At 30.0% G+C, this 16,108-nt stretch overlaps 3 protein-coding genes across 3 annotated transcripts; all 3 read right to left on the bottom strand.

Moving 5' to 3' along the window:
• Positions 1 to 6,860: 6,860 nt before the first annotated feature.
• On the bottom strand, positions 6,861 to 7,103 carry LOC119661906 (the record flags this gene model as incomplete). The annotated part of the gene is given in 1 exon segment (XM_038071416.1): positions 6,861 to 7,103. A coding segment is annotated over 1 exon segment (242 nt), but the record flags the coding sequence as incomplete, so codon positions are not given.
• Positions 7,104 to 7,114: 11 nt separating this feature from the next.
• On the bottom strand, positions 7,115 to 8,929 carry LOC119688441. The gene is made up of 2 exons (XM_038103121.1): positions 8,578 to 8,929; positions 7,115 to 8,529 (listed from the first exon to the last, which is right to left on the bottom strand). The coding sequence occupies exons 1-2, from the start codon at positions 8,927 to 8,929 to the stop codon at positions 7,115 to 7,117; spliced, it is 1,767 nt and encodes a 588-aa protein (XP_037959049.1).
• Positions 8,930 to 9,305: 376 nt separating this feature from the next.
• Positions 9,306 to 10,190, bottom strand: LOC119688440. Its single transcript, XM_038103120.1, has 2 exons — positions 9,582 to 10,190; positions 9,306 to 9,523 (listed from the first exon to the last, which is right to left on the bottom strand). Exons 1-2 carry the CDS (start codon positions 9,910 to 9,912, stop codon positions 9,306 to 9,308), a joined length of 549 nt encoding a protein of 182 aa, XP_037959048.1. The 5' UTR covers positions 9,913 to 10,190.
• Positions 10,191 to 16,108: the final 5,918 nt, after the last annotated feature.

The raw sequence follows: 16,108 nt of genomic DNA, 5'->3' as shown, positions 1-16,108 counted from the left end.
GCTTCATTCAGATATTTAGTAATTAAGGTCGTGTGCGAGTTAGGCTAAGTTGCGTTCTAAATGAGGGAAATTCTAAGTTGTGCCGGTAATGTAGTGATGTGTCGATACGTGTTGATAAATGGCTAAATGTGTGCAGTGCAAAATATCCCAAAAAATCTCCCATTTGGTTTAGCATCAACTTAGCCTAACTCGCACACGTCCTAAATTTGTTTGTAAGTATTCATTTCTCTTGATTCGAGTTCTAACTGAAAATATGCTTCAAGTAGTTCAGTTTTATTAATGGATAAAACCTCAAATGTAAAGTTTGTTGGTAAATAAAATTGTCCTTGTTCTGTTAGGATATACCCGTTTTCACTGTTAACTTCTGTAATTTGAATAGATTGGCTATACGACTTATGAATTATAGTAGACATGATGAATATTGTTAAAAACATTGAGTAGAAGTACTTATTGAAGTAGTTTTTCTTTCCTAATTTTCCAGTTATCCGTTGGCGGGTTTCTGAAATTATTAATGTTATTAGAATTTTTCCCCCTTTTTTTTATTTTTTTCTTTTAAATTGATTCTTGTATTTTCTAACTTTTTTATTTTTAAATTTGACTAAATAATGTTCATTATCATCATCTGTCTGAACTACTGTAACTTTTTTAAATGGGTTATTCGATTTTTGTAATCTTTTGCGCATAATTTCAGCATTTATGTAATTTTTATCAATTGGGTGTTCATTTCTATTCCTGTTTCTGTTATTTATTCTAGATTCTTTAATATTTTGGGGATTTACTTTAGGAGTTTCTTTATTAAAAAATATATTGTATGGGGTTTCCAATGTTGAGGAGTGAACTATATTGTGGTTATATGTAAAAATTGATTGTTCTACTTTGAAGTAATTGAGCTCTTTAACTCCCGATGTATTTATAATTCTTAGCTTTTCGTTAAGTGTTTTGTGTAGTCGTTCAATATCTGCTATACCAGTTTTTCCTGTAGTTATTTCTATTTTTATGTTTAAATGTTCACACCATTGTTTGATATTAATATTGTTCATACCTTGATCCTGATCTATTTTTAAAATTTCGGGTGGACCCATTACGTTAAATATTTTAAGTAAAGCTTTTTTTGTTTCTATCCAGTTTAATGATTTTACATGCTCTGCGGTAGCAAATTTTGAATGTACATCAATACATGTTAAATAATTTTCTTTTTCCCACTGCCAAAAATCAATTACAAATTTTTCACGTATTTTATATGTAGGAGGAGTGATTTTGAAAGGTTGTTTACATTTTATATGATCAGTTTTGCATCTCTGTTACATTCACATTCAAATTCACATTCATTAATAATTTTTGTAATTTCTTTAACATAATTTGGAAAGTAGAATTTCAGTTTAAACTGTTTTACTATTTTTTCTATACCCTGATGAAGACCTGTAAGATGTATTTCTAAAATTTTCTCTTTAAAATCGGGATAACTTATAATGTTTTCTAATAAATTTTTTGTTCTACAAATTTTATTCCTTTTATTACAAATTAGATGGTTATAAATATTTTGAAGTTTTATAAAATCATTATCATCTGGCATATAAATGACTATATTATTTTCTACAAGTTAAGTTTTTATTATGTCTTTTATTGATTCTGTATCTAAATGGTTATATTTTTTTTTTTTTTTTTTTCAAAAGAAGGGTTGGGAAGTAGTCTCCGCGTCACTGCATCCTCGAGGATTATTGTGACATACCCACTTCAGTTCCATAGACGAGTAGCAGTTAAGAATGCCAGTATGTCCTTTGGAGAGATGTTGCCTACTTCCGTTATAAGCGGATAGGCAATGGATAAGTAGCGAAGTCTGAGTCTTGCAAGACTATCACAGTGACACAATATGTGTTCTGCTGTTTCCTCTTCTTCGTAACAAAGTCTACAGCTATCGTCTCCAGTAATACCTAGATTCAATAAATGTTTTTTAACTCCGCAGTGTCCAGTTAGAAAACCTGTGACAAGTCGGATGCCACTTCTGTTCAGCATGAGTAGCTCCCTAGTTCTGGCTTTTGATCGAAACGGCATGGATTCTTTTGCTTGTCTGCAGGTAATTGTATTATCCCAATCATTCTGAGCTGCTTTTTCCAACCATTCATTAGTTTTAAGTTTGAAAAAGCTCCACGAAGGACCGCAGAATGGTTGTGGCCCAATATAGTATGAGGCCGCCCCTTTTCTCGCTAGTTCATCTGCTTTTTCGTTTCCCTCAAAACCGCTGTGCCCTGGAATCCATATTAAGTGGACTCTGTTCTTTTCAGCAAGGTCTTTGAGAAGTAGAAGGCATTCCCACACTATTTTTGAGGTTACTCGAGGTGAGCGTAGTGCCAGGAGTGCCGATTTACTGTCAGAAAAGATATATAGGTAAATATATATGTAAATGGTTATATACTATTGTTGTAATATAGTTTGAGTGTATTTTCTTTGTGTGTATTCTGTTTCGATTTCCTTTTATTAACATTAATTGCCGTTTAAAAATATTTAAAGGTTTTTCTAAAATGGGTATAAAATTTTCATTATCTTCATCTGCTGAATGAATTGTAGCAATATTTGATGAGATTTCATCTTCCTCATTGAGTTTGCAAGTTTCAATTTTAATTCTTGATAACGCGTCAGCTACTTTGTTTTCTTTACCCGGTATATATTTTATGTCGAAATCAAATTCATTTAATTTGATTTTCCATCTTTGTAATTTAGTATTGGGCTCTTTAAGATTATTGAGCCACTGCAAAGGCCTGTGATCACTATTTATTAAAACTTTTCGTCCATATAAGAAAGGTCTAAAATATTTTGTAGCCCATACTATGGTCAGTAATTCTTTTTCAGTTGCTGAGTAGTTTAATTCATGCTCATTTAGTGTACGGCTAGCGAAACAAATGGAATGACTTTGTTGGCTTAAAACAGCTCCTAAGGCTACGTCTGAAGCATCCGTAGTTAAGGTAAATAATTTCTCATAAATCGGGTATGCTAAAATTGGTTCTTTTGTGATTAATAGTTTAATGATTTCAATAGCATTAACATATTCCTTGTGTGTATGATTTATCTTATTACCTTTTTTTAGACATATTGTAAGTGGTTTTGTAATTTTAGAAAAGTCCTTAATAAATTTTCTATAGAACCCTGCTAAACCTAAAAATTGTTTGACTTGTTTTTCAGTTTTTGGTATTGGGTAATTCAATATATTTTTAATTTTGATTGGATTTGGTTTAATCCCCTTAGATGTAACTATATGTCCCAAAAATTCAGTTTCCCTTTTCAAGAATTCACTTTTATCGACTTGTATTTTTAAATTTGCTTCTGCTAATTTTTTTAAAACTTTGTGTAATGATTGAATGTGTTCTTGAAGCGATGTGCTATATATTATTATGTCATCTAAATAGACCATACAATGCTTTCCGACTAAATCTCCTAAGATCGTATTCATCAATCTTTGAAAGGTTGCGGGTGCATTTTTTAAACCAAAGGGCATTCTCATAAATTCGTAATGCCCATTCTGTGTGGAAAATGCTGTCTTCTTTTGATCGATTGGATCCATTTCAATTTGATGGAATCCTTTAGTTAAATCGATAATAGAGAAATACATACATCTACCAAGTTTGTCTAATATTTCATCTATATTTGGGATGGGATATTTGTCATTTATGGTGATATCATTTAACTTACGATAATCTATGACAATTCTCCAATTTCTTTCCCCTGAAGCATCCTGTTTTTTTGGAACAACCCAAATAGGTGCAGAATATGGTGATTGGCTATGACAAATAATCTTTTGATCTAACATTTCTTTTATCTGTTTGTCCACTTCGTTTTTGTGGACTTGAGGATATCTATATGATTTAGTATAAATCGGGTCTTCATGTACTGTTTTAATTTTGTGTTTAATTGCGTTAGTGAAACTCAAACTATCTCCTTCCCTATAAAATAAATTGTCATATTTTTTCAAGACCTTTTTTAATTCTGTTTTTTCCTCTTGATTCAAATGATTTAGTCTGAATTGTATATTGTTATCATTTAAATTAACATTTAATTCCTCTTTTGCATTTTTAAATTTTTTATTTAGAAATTTATATGTAAAATTATTTAACTTAATTGTTTTGTTTGCCAAATCGATTTTCGCTTTTAATTGTTGTAAACAGTCATACCCTAATAAACCATCATAGTTATCTGAGAAATTAAATACAAAAAGTCTTAATGGATTGTTATGAATGGGATCAAAAATTTCTTGGATTTTATTTAGAGTAATTTTTCCGGTTGTCGTCCTTAAGGTTATTGGGTTAACAATTTTAATTTCTTTTTGAAGTATATTTGTCTTTATTAAACTTACTGAAGAGCCAGTATCAATTAAAAAGTTGTAATTTTTACTATTGATTTTTAATTCAATTGATGGTAATTCTCCGAGGCCATTACGTGAAAATTTGGCGTATCTATATCCATTGGTTTAGGTTCTCCGTATCTTCTAATACGAGACTGATTTGAATCATTTTCCCTTTGTCTTTTAAAGGGTTGATAACGTTTAGTGTTATGATTATTTTGAAACTTTTGGGTTTGGGAATTATTAGTATTATTAGGGGGATTGTTTAAGTTTGGATTAAAAAATTGATTATTATTATATTGTTGATTAAAGTTATTATTAAAGCTATTATGCGGTGTATAGAGTTGATTATTATTATTATTGTTATTATGATAAAATGGTTTATTATGTTGTTGATTATTATAAAGAGGGTTGTTATAATAGGGTCTTTGGATGGGTGGATTATACATTGGTGTTAATCGCCTATTAGATATTACTGTATTTCTATACTCATTACTCATGACATATTCTATACTCATGACAGATGGACGATAACGAACTTGTGATTTTCGGTAAATTTCATAATTTTGATTCATATTTTCAGAATTTTCGTACTCGTTATTTTTTCGTAAAATTTTTATTGCTGATCTAATATCAGTTACTAATGAAGCATTTAGAAGACTTGTTAAATGGTTTGGCAACTCTTTTTTTAAAATGTACAAAGTAGTCTGTTTTAAATTTTGTAAATAGAAAATTACTGAGTTTAATTTTATCTTTAATTCTACAAATTTCATCATTTAACTCTTCACATAGATGTTTTACAATATTTTTATATTTAACATTATTTATGTTTATTATTAATGTAGAAACCGTTTTATGCTCACCAAACTCCTCAATTAATACTTCCTTCAAATCGTTCCAGTTGGTTGGCTGCTCTCTCCGTATTACATTTAAAGCGGCACCTGTTATTGTCTTCAATATACAGTTGAAATAAACTGCTCTATCTGCTGTCGATAGAGTGGCTATAGTTGGCACTATGGATTCAATATTGCCGATATACAGGGCAAGTTTTTCCAGTTGCTATCAAATGGTTCAATATATTTTAGATTTTGTAAGATGAATTCTTTTTTCTCCCGAGCTTCCATGTTAGTATTTGAGTTATTATTTCTGTTTATTGTTAAATTATTAACTAGTTCGTTTATTACGTTCACTTCTTCATTCATAATCTAGAGTCTTGAATTTGAATTTGAAGTTCACAACGTTCTTTTAAAAATTTTATTTATTTCTGCTCACAATTTACAAAAAAAAATTTTATAAACAAATTTATTTATTTATTTATTTTGTTTTTTTTTTTTTTTTTTTTTTTAACGTAAGTTCGTTTAACTTTACTTTAACTTTATTAACTTTCTTTTATATATATTTTTATTTAAAAAATTTTTTTAAAGTTTATATATTTTTTCTTTTAACGTAAGTTCGTTTAACTTTACTTTAACTTTATTAACTTTCTTTTATATATATTTTTATTTAAAAAATTTGTTTAAAGTTTATATATTTTTTTTTTAACGTAAGTTCGTTTAACTTTACTTTAACTTTATTAACTTTATTTTATATATATTTTCATTTAAAATTTTTTAAAGTTTATATATTTTTTTTTTTAACGTAAGTTCGTTTAACTTTACTTTAACTTTACTTTAACGCCACATAATGAAGCTTTTATTAATTTTTTTTTTTAATTATAAATGATAAAACGCACAGCACTGTAATTCCTTTTTAAATGATTTGGTTTTTTATAAGTATATGTATATATTATTTTTTTTATTAAAGTTTAAATATAATATAAGTGGGCTTCCTTGAGATTTAACTTGATACAAATGTTAATTTAGTAATTAGTGCCCTTATCATTCTCTCAGCATTTTCGTCGTATATTTTATATAGTTTGTTCATCACTGTTCTATCTTATTTCTAAATCAAAGACTGATTAATTCTCATTAAAAATATGTTTGAAAAATATCTTTGAAATGTGTTTGTTTATATTATTAATTAATAATTAAAAAATTGATTTCATCACCTGTGATTTGACTCAATAATTTTTATTAACTTAGGAAAACTTTTGGAATCTCGTTAAAAACTCTTTTAGAAGTATTTGAAAATAAAAAATTTAACGTTTACCTCACAAAAATATTAACATTTTAATTCTGATTTGAATTTATCATTACACTTTCCTTTAAAATCAAAATTTTCAGAACAATATTATTTTTAAAAGCGTTTTTAATAAAGAATTTGACTTGCACTTCACATGTGACGCATACACAGTAAATTTCAACTAAATTAAATTTTAAAAAATATGTTTAATTTTACTTAAAAACAAATTCTTTAGGAAATATTATTTTTAGAAGTATTTTTAAAAACATTAATTAATAGCGAGATCAGTAATAAAAACAAACAATATTGTAGCATATTTTTAGGAGCTGCATTCAACGAGAATATAATTTGTTATAATGTGTCCGATTAATACCAACCTAAAAAATTAATTTTAAAGTAAACTTGCATTTTATCCCATTCTACTCCCATAGTCCTATATATCTGTTGATATACATATAATTGATCTTGAACTTGCATATCTGTATGAGTTGGTAATTTGACATAACGTGTCAAACCATTATGCTGGTATAATCCCATATGTTTGGATATAGGTGAATGTGGATCACGCTGCACATCCTCTACAATTTCACTTGGATTACCTTTACCTGTACAAAAGAAACCTACTCCGCAAACTTGGCAATTAACCATTAAGATATGTTGTTATGGTGTTACACTTGAGGAAGTTGAAGATATTGAACGCAATGACATATTTAATAATGTAAATAAGGTTTCTGAACGTGTAAATGGCTGCATTATATCTTGGAAAGTATTTGTTGTCTGGGTTAAAACCTTTGATATTTCATCGCAACTGTAAACAAGACTTCTCCTATATCTTCGTGGACGTGGATGCTTATCATGTAAACCTGGATAATTAGTTGCAGGAAGATATTTTTGTAATATTAAATAACGTGCGTAAGTAGGTTTCTGGATATATTTTGAGTTTTGATGCATATAGGTGTTTAATAAATGATATAAAATTTCCTGTACCATTACATAGGGATATCCATTTATTAATATTTGTGTAATACAATTATACAAATCATGTTCTAAATATTCCAAACTAGTCCTATAAATAACTCGATGTAAATAGTAAAGTATTGTAGATTTTTTCACTTGATAAGATATGTGCGATGTATAATGCAGCATCCTCATAGACTGTTGTTTTTTATAATATAAAGACATGAGATAACCAGTTGGCGTATGTATAATATTATAATCCAAATATGAGATTGTTGGATAATTATTAAAGTTTGGATTTGCGGACTCCACTTCGTATGTCACATCATATCCGACTAATTCCTGAAAGGTTTCAACGAAAGATGGTATATCATGTTGTGAGATATATAACAGAACATCGTCTACATATTTCCACCAGGAATGAATTTTATGCTGATGAAACAGAGCCGGTGTATGGATCTCAATTTGGGAATCTAAATATATTGTTGCAAGTGGCCCCGACGCAGCACCCCTCTGAGGCAAACCTTCTGTTTGCAAATAGCATTTATTTTCAAATGTGAAGTAATTTCTAATATTCAGTATATACTCTAACGCCATGGTCAACATTAATATTGGAATTGGACAGGATTCAAGAAACCAAGGTAGACACATTAAGTTTTTCAGGGTGCGCCAGAGGGATGCTACATTTGTACTTGGATACATATCTTTTATAACCATTGACATAAAAACATAATCTGGTAATGGTTGGAGTGAAATCAAATAACCGGTTAGATAACTCATGTTTTTCAAATTATGTTTAGACATACGATCTGATAAAGTTTCTTTCAATACATGCTGCACCAATTGATGAAGAGGATGAATGTACCAATTCAAAGGACTACAGATTGGTCGTAGTGGTTGATCTGGTTTATGTAATTTTAACATAAAAAAAGTGGGATTGCAATTGGATATCATACGCTGTAAACTCAGTAGAATGTTTTTCGGAAAAGATGTTGGTTCCTTTTCATGCCATTGACAGAGAGGCCTTACTATTCTTCGGAAATGTGCTGTTAGACGATTAAATAGAGCTTGTTGATTCCCTGAGAATAACACATAAGAACCTTTTTCTAAATTTTGATCTATCCATATATTCATTTTTCGTATGTAGTCAATTTTTTTCATTAAACATGTAGAATGTCCTTTGTCAGCTTGTACAATTATAAGATCTTTTTGTTTTTTAATATACTCGGATGCATATGCATACATTTGAAATAATATCTGATGAGTTCGATTTGGTTTTTGGTATTTTGTCATAATTTCCAAAAACTGGGAAAATTGTTTTTGCATCTCTAAAGGACTTTGATAATCTAATATTATACATTGTTCTTGATGTATCTCATTATAGCTATTTAAAGCCACAAAATAATCATTAATATTTGGAACCTTTATAGGACTATATTTAGGCCCAAAACTCAACAATATTTGAAGCTCTTTTGGTACTCGTCGACCACTTATATTAAGAAATCCACCGGGTATCATTTTTGGATATAATGTTGCATAAAGTATATTTTGTGGCAACTGAGTACCATAAAAATTACATAGATTAGTTTCTGTTATTTTGACTTTATACAGATTCATTGGTACAATAGAAGTTTCATTAGAAGTGACTATAGCAGATGGAACTATGTTAGAAGTGGTTTTTGAAACATTTGGTAATATTGTTATGCTGGATGAATTTTTAATCTGATTGATACCTGCACATTCTTTATAGATAAGGAAAGTTTTTCAAATTAATTAATAAAGCCAAAAATGGTATTTAATATGCAATAGAGTTATACGGATATTAGAAATATTATAAAGATTAAATTTAATATTGCATGCAAAAAATCATATATATTGTATATATGTAAAATAATCATATATTGTATCGTATATATTGTGTTGTTTGTATATAATGTAAATATAAAATAATTATACCTTGTTCTATATTTGAATTTATATGAGAAGTTTTTGACATAGCATTATTCACTGAGTTGGCTGAGGTTATATCTATGTGTTTATCTGTATTTTTCTGTGGGTATATATCCATAGTGACAAGCTTTGTTGTGGTACATGCAGGAATATTTTGAATAGCTGTAATGCAATATTAATTATTAGCAGTTAAACAGTTAGTAATAAGTTTCATATTTACAATTTGTATTCATAGTTGAGGTATGATCTATAGATGATATAGCAGAAGATGAATTTGCCTTGGAAGGTTGTCCAGCATCCGGTTGAATATTAGATACACCACAACATATTGATGTTGTTGGCTGTGTATGCAGTTGTTTTTGTACCACATTCACATTTTCTTCTACTTTATTAGTAGATTTAATAATATGTCTATATTCAATTTGTTCTTTTGTTTGTTGAGAACCCACAGATGCAGAAAAATTAGAAGTTGCTAAAGAACCTATTTGGTTAGGTGAATGGAAGTCCATAAGTGCAGGCAAATTACATCCTAATAAGTTTGATTGATTCATGTTCAAGAATACAGGTTAAGTAGAGTTTGTTAAATTTGGTTGAGATGAATCCACTTGTGCAGGCAAATTAGAGCTTGACATTATAAATTGTGTAGAAATATCAGAGCTTACTATTTGGAGTTGTGACGAAATATCGGATACTGCTAAGTCAGAATGATTAATGTCTGTTGATGCAGGCAAATCAGAGCTTACTAATTTAGCACAATTAATCATAGGATATAAAGGATATGATGTTGATCCTGGTACGTCGGTTAATGGATTTTGAATGTCTAATACAAAAATTTAAAATTTGAGAAAAGAATTTTTTTGATTTTAGGATTTAATGTTTTTAAAGTTTTTTTAAAGGTTTTTGAATTTTAAATTTTAGTGTCCTTTTTTAAAAATTTTTTTAAAGTTTGATTTGGAGGATTTTTTTAAATTTTATATATATATATATGTATAAAAAATATATATATAAAAACTAATATATTTATATACTCACTAACTACAGGAATTTGTACAGAATTTACTAGTGGATATTCGTTTATGGAATTAGGCTCCATATGTTGTGCACTAGAATTTGATTCTATCTCTTGCATCATTGTTGTTAAGATGCTATCGTCCATTGATACATTCATATGAGACCTTTAATAATTTGAACTTATAGAAATATATAGATAAAATTTCAAAAAATAACAAATTTATTTTGAATTTATATAAAATTTTAAAGAAGAAGCATGCTATTTAAATATAATAATGTTCATGCCATTTTAAATATGATTACAGTATTATATTGTAGATAATTAATATCAATATATTAAGAATTACATATCAATTATTTAATTATATATTATTTGTTATTTAAAAAAATTTATATTTTATTTACTTAATTACTTATATATTATTTATTATTAACTATATTTTACATATATTACTTTATATTTAATTATTTATATATTAACAATTACACTTGAACATTAAAATTTTATGAATAAACTACAATTGGATGATATAAAACACAACGTCTGACATATGACCATACATATATAAATAATTTATCCATTCTGATGAGTCCGGTTGGTAACCGGACGAAACGCGTCAATGGAAACCAAAAACTAGGATACTTTGTTGGTACACCAACACATAGAATTTTCCCACTACAGATAAGATGGACGAATTTATTATTTGACTAGAATTGACGGGTTTATGGATAACAAAATATTTTACACACATATATATTTATAGGTTAATTTAATCATGTAATTACTTATTGTTTTAATAGTTTATTTAATTAATATTTGCTACATATGTTATTATATAGAATGTATGCTATACGTACATTTATGTAATTAATTGGATATATGTGATAATGAATAATATTTATTTTGTTAAAGATAATATTTTATATATTTAATTTATTTGTAATAAATTTATTAATTATGTTTATTATGATTATTGATAAAATTTCAGATAGAATTTATAGTATGTTAAGAAATTAATTCCATCAAGATATATCTGGGAGTGTTTATTAATAAAAAAATGCATTTAAATGCAATTTTTCGGGTGTAGATATGGGGATGCTTGTTTTTGATGTGAATATCGTTATATTATTTACATTTGGGATGGGTATTGCTATATTTGCACCTATTTTTTTTTTTTTTTTTTTTTTTTTTGCGGCAAGGAGGTGTGGAATGCCTACGCACTGACCACCTTCCGGCGCCCCGCAAGGTGAGTGACCGACTCGCACGGGCTAAACCACTCCCCCTCATTCCTAGAGACCTTGTTCTACCCCGGGACTACGTTAGTATTACTTCGAGGTAGGGTCCCTATTAGTCATTTAAGACTTCCATCGGTGTGCCCTGCGTCCAGGCTCCGCTACTGTTGCAGATAATTAATCTTGCCCTACAGTCTACTTTTTCCAATCTCAGAGTATGTGTTCCGGCTCTCATTCGTGCTCTTCGTTTAAGATTAGATTGCGTCCAGATCTTTCTTCTTTTCTCTTAGAACATTTCCGATGAATTGCGTGATTTTGTTCCAATTTTCTGCTCGTTCTATCATTTTTTCTACAATATTTTCTACTGTAAAATGACCTATATATCCTGCAAGAAGTGTTCTTTCTCTACGCCAACTTTCGCAGTTGAAGAAAGTATGCTCAGCATTGTCCTATATTTGCACCTATGGGCCTAATATGTTTGACGGAATGTTGAACAATTTGGGTATTTATATAAAATTTCTGCATTATGTATATGCATGATGTAGGAAAATTATATATTCACATTTATATATTTCATTCGTGAGAAATATAAAAAATAAATGTATATTTTTAATAGTTTATTTTTCAAAATTTTATATATCTGTAATTTAATGCGTGTATATGTAATATGAGGAATGCATATTACCTTATTTTCACAAAATACTATTAAAATAATATTATACTAAGAAAAATATTTTTTAAGTAAAATAAGTAATTATTTAATTAGAAATTAATATTTGTGATTGAATAAAAATAAGAAAGCGAAGTTCACCATATGAGTATTCAGTCGATACTGATTTTATTTTAAAAAGTATGCTGTGTTTATACAAAAATAATCTTAAAACTAACTTAACTAATTTACAATATTTATTACCTGTTATAGCTTGTTTGAGTGGACTGTATTGCATTACAAAAAAAGGATACAATAAAATCTCGGCACGTAGGATTTTTATTATTTTACAAATATATTTTTATTATCGATACGGTGCCGTATCGACCATCGGTGGACCATCTTCATCCAAGCCAACCAGCGCTGAATGTTAACTCGCTCAATTAACATAAATATCGTAATAAAGCTTGTACAGCTCATATAGCTCATTCGTATACGGTAGCCGTCGCTAATTCGAAAAGCACCCAAGATCTTACGAAGAAATTTTCTCTCGAAAAATTAAAATTTTAAAAATTAACGTTTATTTGTAACACCTATTTGTAAGAGGTGTCTTCAACTACCTTCACAATGCAAATAATTTTGTCATTATCATTTACAGAGTCTGGGATATGGATGTTAAAATTGACTTAAAATCCTCAGTTCTCAATTATTGAAAGAAATGAATAAATAAATTATCTTTTTCTTCTTGTCAACTAGTCACGACTTTCACCCGTTATTCTAAGGAAAGTAAAAATTTCAAACATCATTTAATTGGTGGCGTGACCATGTCTTGGATGCTGTCCTGGATTAAATTACAGATTATCTTTTTTGTTTTGTATTGTGAATCACGTTTTCAGTCTGACTCATTCACGTAAATAGTTTTGGAGGGATAGTACTTGCTCCATGGTACAAATTGCGCCTTCTGTTATTTGGTTCAAGAGACTCAACTTTACCTCCATAGTAGTGTTGAGTTTACCATCTTTTTCAAAAAAGTTTTTTAAGCAAGATAGTTGTTCTTCATCAATTGATAGTAATCGACTTTGTTCATCGGCTACTGATGGGAATGGCCGTTTTGAATTAGACAGGTTATGTGTTGTTGAGTACACACCAGTTGAGCTACCGTTTCTATTAAATTCGCAAATATCTTCTGGTCTATCCTTGCTAGACGTTTCACTTTTTTTCTGCATATTTATATAAGGTTCTGTACGAGTCTTTTCTTGTGCACTACGGGCATTTAGTAGTTCAACCTTTAGGGTGCGCCCGTTGCCTTGCTCAATTTACATGGTAAGATGCATTTAAATGCCTTGAATCCGAATCGTGTGATCTCTCCTTTCATGGCGGCGATCCATATTTCTACTATGACTGCTAAATTTTAATAATATCGTTAACTCGCCCAAGCTGCATGTGATCAACTGTACTGCAATTTCTATAGTATCAGTACTACACAACTTTGTATTGGGGAATATGGGAAATCAACAAACAATCTGTTATAGCTCTAAACTGTCACGATGATATCTATCACTATATTCAAGTTTCAAGTAAAACATCATTAAAGCGTACCGGTGGGCATATATTTCTTCTTGTTGTAAAAGTTATTTGTGAAGACTGGAACTCATTCGCTTTTATTCTCCAGGTTTTAAACCATTGGAAAATGTCAATTAGCGCTCGCTGTAGTTTATTGGATGCTAACTGGTGATTTTCATCAGTAGCAACTAGCTCAGTACCATCGGCAAAAGTTTTAATGTCAGTACCAACGGTAGTTGGCAAGTCACTTGTAAAGAGTTTGTATAATATAGGTCCCAAAACACTGCCTTATGGCATTTCAGCCTAAACTGGCTGCAATGTTGAAATTTCTTCTCCCTGTTTTACAAAGAAGTGTACTTCCTTTTGTCAAATGCTAATATTAACTCATGTACTTGATCCATTATACTATGCTTTCTTCTAAAACCAAACTGATATTTCGGAATAAGTCTCTTTATATTGACAATGACCAATAATCTGGTAGAAGACCGATTGATTTATATGACTTAACATCTTAGGCCGTTTTTCCCGGTTTGAGTTTCGCAGTAGTAATATTGCTTGTTCCGGTAACTTCTTCAATATTTTTGGAGTAATTAAGGTATAACCGGGTTCTTTATTGATTTCAAGTTTTTTAATTTCACCTTTTATGCCGAAAATCGAACATTTTCGTTTCGAAAGGTCCAGTTGGTGCATTTGCTGTAATACCACTCTAATTTCTTCAGTTATACACTTTGGAACTTCATTAATGTTTGGAATAAAAACTGTAGACAGATGGTCCGTAAATACTTTGCATTTTTCTGTATCTGTTTGGGCCTATTGTCCAAGTTTTTTTTTTTACTGGTGGGTTGTGCGTTGATGCTGTTGTTTTGATTGCTCACCAGGGTGAGTAGTTAGTCGAAGTAGTTGCGTCTAGTCGGTGAATAATTCTTTGTATTTTTAAATTTCTAGTTGCTTGCAGATGATCTTTTAGATATTTGATCAGCACATTGAAAAGTTTTACAGATTTGGTTTATTGCCAGCGCCTTCTCGCTGCTCTTTTCGCTCTAATAAGTTCTTGAGTCGTGCTATGTAATGGTGTAGCGAGTTTCTACATGTTTGGAGGCATGGATATCAAGGCTGATTGCTGGATACTTGCAAATGTTCGGTTGCAAATGTAATTTTTTCGTCTGTTTTAAGGGCTATATTTACATCTAGTAATGACTTAGGAGTGTACCTTAAGGCATCCCAGTTGGTTGATTTGTTATGCAGATAGCATTTTTGAATTTTAAGTTGCATATTCGATTTTATCCGTACAGAAACTAACGAGTGGTCTGTCGAAAGATCAAAGCTAGATGTACAGGATCTGTCTTTTTGTTGCAATACTTTATTAACACAGAAATTTAACAAATATGTTTTTTTTTGGGATCCCTTGACGAATAAGTTGGTTCTGCAGACGAGATAGTTGAAAGGCTTCTTATTGTTCGCTTCTTATTGTCGCAAACATCTGTCGCTCTTTGGATGCTGAAAGCCGAAAGCCCCGTTCAACGTAACATAGATTGGTAGTTAAAAATAATGTTTTGAAATGAAACGTGTTTCAGATATCAGCATGATGCCTACTTTTTGATCTCTTAAAAATTCTTGTAGCTCTAAAGATTGTTTTGACAGCACATTCGCATTCCAGAGGACTATATTTAATTCACTGTCGAACATAATTTTGTTGTCAGCGTGACAAGGACATTCAATAACGTAGTGATTTGTTCTGACATTTGCCTTACTACTATTAGTACTTTGCTCATTATATCCGGAAATTTTAAAATGGTAAGTGATTCAAGTGATTGTTCCACTAGCACGCTTGCATAATTTCTTTTGGAAGCACTTGAGGTATAAGTTTGATCTTTTTCTTTGTCAGTTTCTTTGTTTATAGTTGATGTTTGTTTGGGCCTTAGGACTGGAAATTTAGTGGGTTGTAGCTGTTTATAGATCGAACAACCTTTATAGATTCCGGGATGGGTTCCTTCGCTTAAGACGCATTTGACTTCACTATGTTGTGTCAGCCTGTCTATAGATCAGCGCCCTCAGAAGAAGCTTATAGCACGGTGGCTAGCCCGGTATATTCGTCGGTTTTGGGGTGGGGTTTTTGCCAACTACAGACGACAACAAAAATACATTCTTTTTACAAAAAAATTGAATAATATACGGTCTCTGTCCATTGTCCTATTAGTAGAGTATCCACAACCAGTATTTCCTATGTAGTTATTCTGTTTTTCTTTCTTTCAACATCACACCGCAGAATATTATTCCTGTAGTAAGTTAAA

The sequence above is a fragment of the Teleopsis dalmanni genome, chromosome X (assembly GCF_002237135.1).
Source record: "Teleopsis dalmanni isolate 2A chromosome X, ASM223713v2, whole genome shotgun sequence".
Lineage (NCBI taxonomy): Eukaryota > Metazoa > Arthropoda > Insecta > Diptera > Diopsidae > Teleopsis > Teleopsis dalmanni.
Note: the sequence above shows the minus strand (reverse complement) of the source record. Positions and strands in the feature narration are given on the sequence as shown.

Coding starts and splice junctions, on each gene's coding strand:
- LOC119688441 (XM_038103121.1), bottom strand. CDS start 8,929: ATGATACCCGGTGGATTTCTTAATATAAGTGGTCGACGAGTACCAAAA. Junction 8,530..8,577: donor TGACAAAGGACATTCTACAT/GTTTAATGAAAA, acceptor ATATATGGATAG/ATCAAAATTTAGAAAAAGGT.
- LOC119688440 (XM_038103120.1), bottom strand. CDS start 9,912: ATGAATCAATCAAACTTATTAGGATGTAATTTGCCTGCACTTATGGAC. Junction 9,524..9,581: donor CTCAACTATGAATACAAATT/GTAAATATGAAA, acceptor ATTGCATTACAG/CTATTCAAAATATTCCTGCA.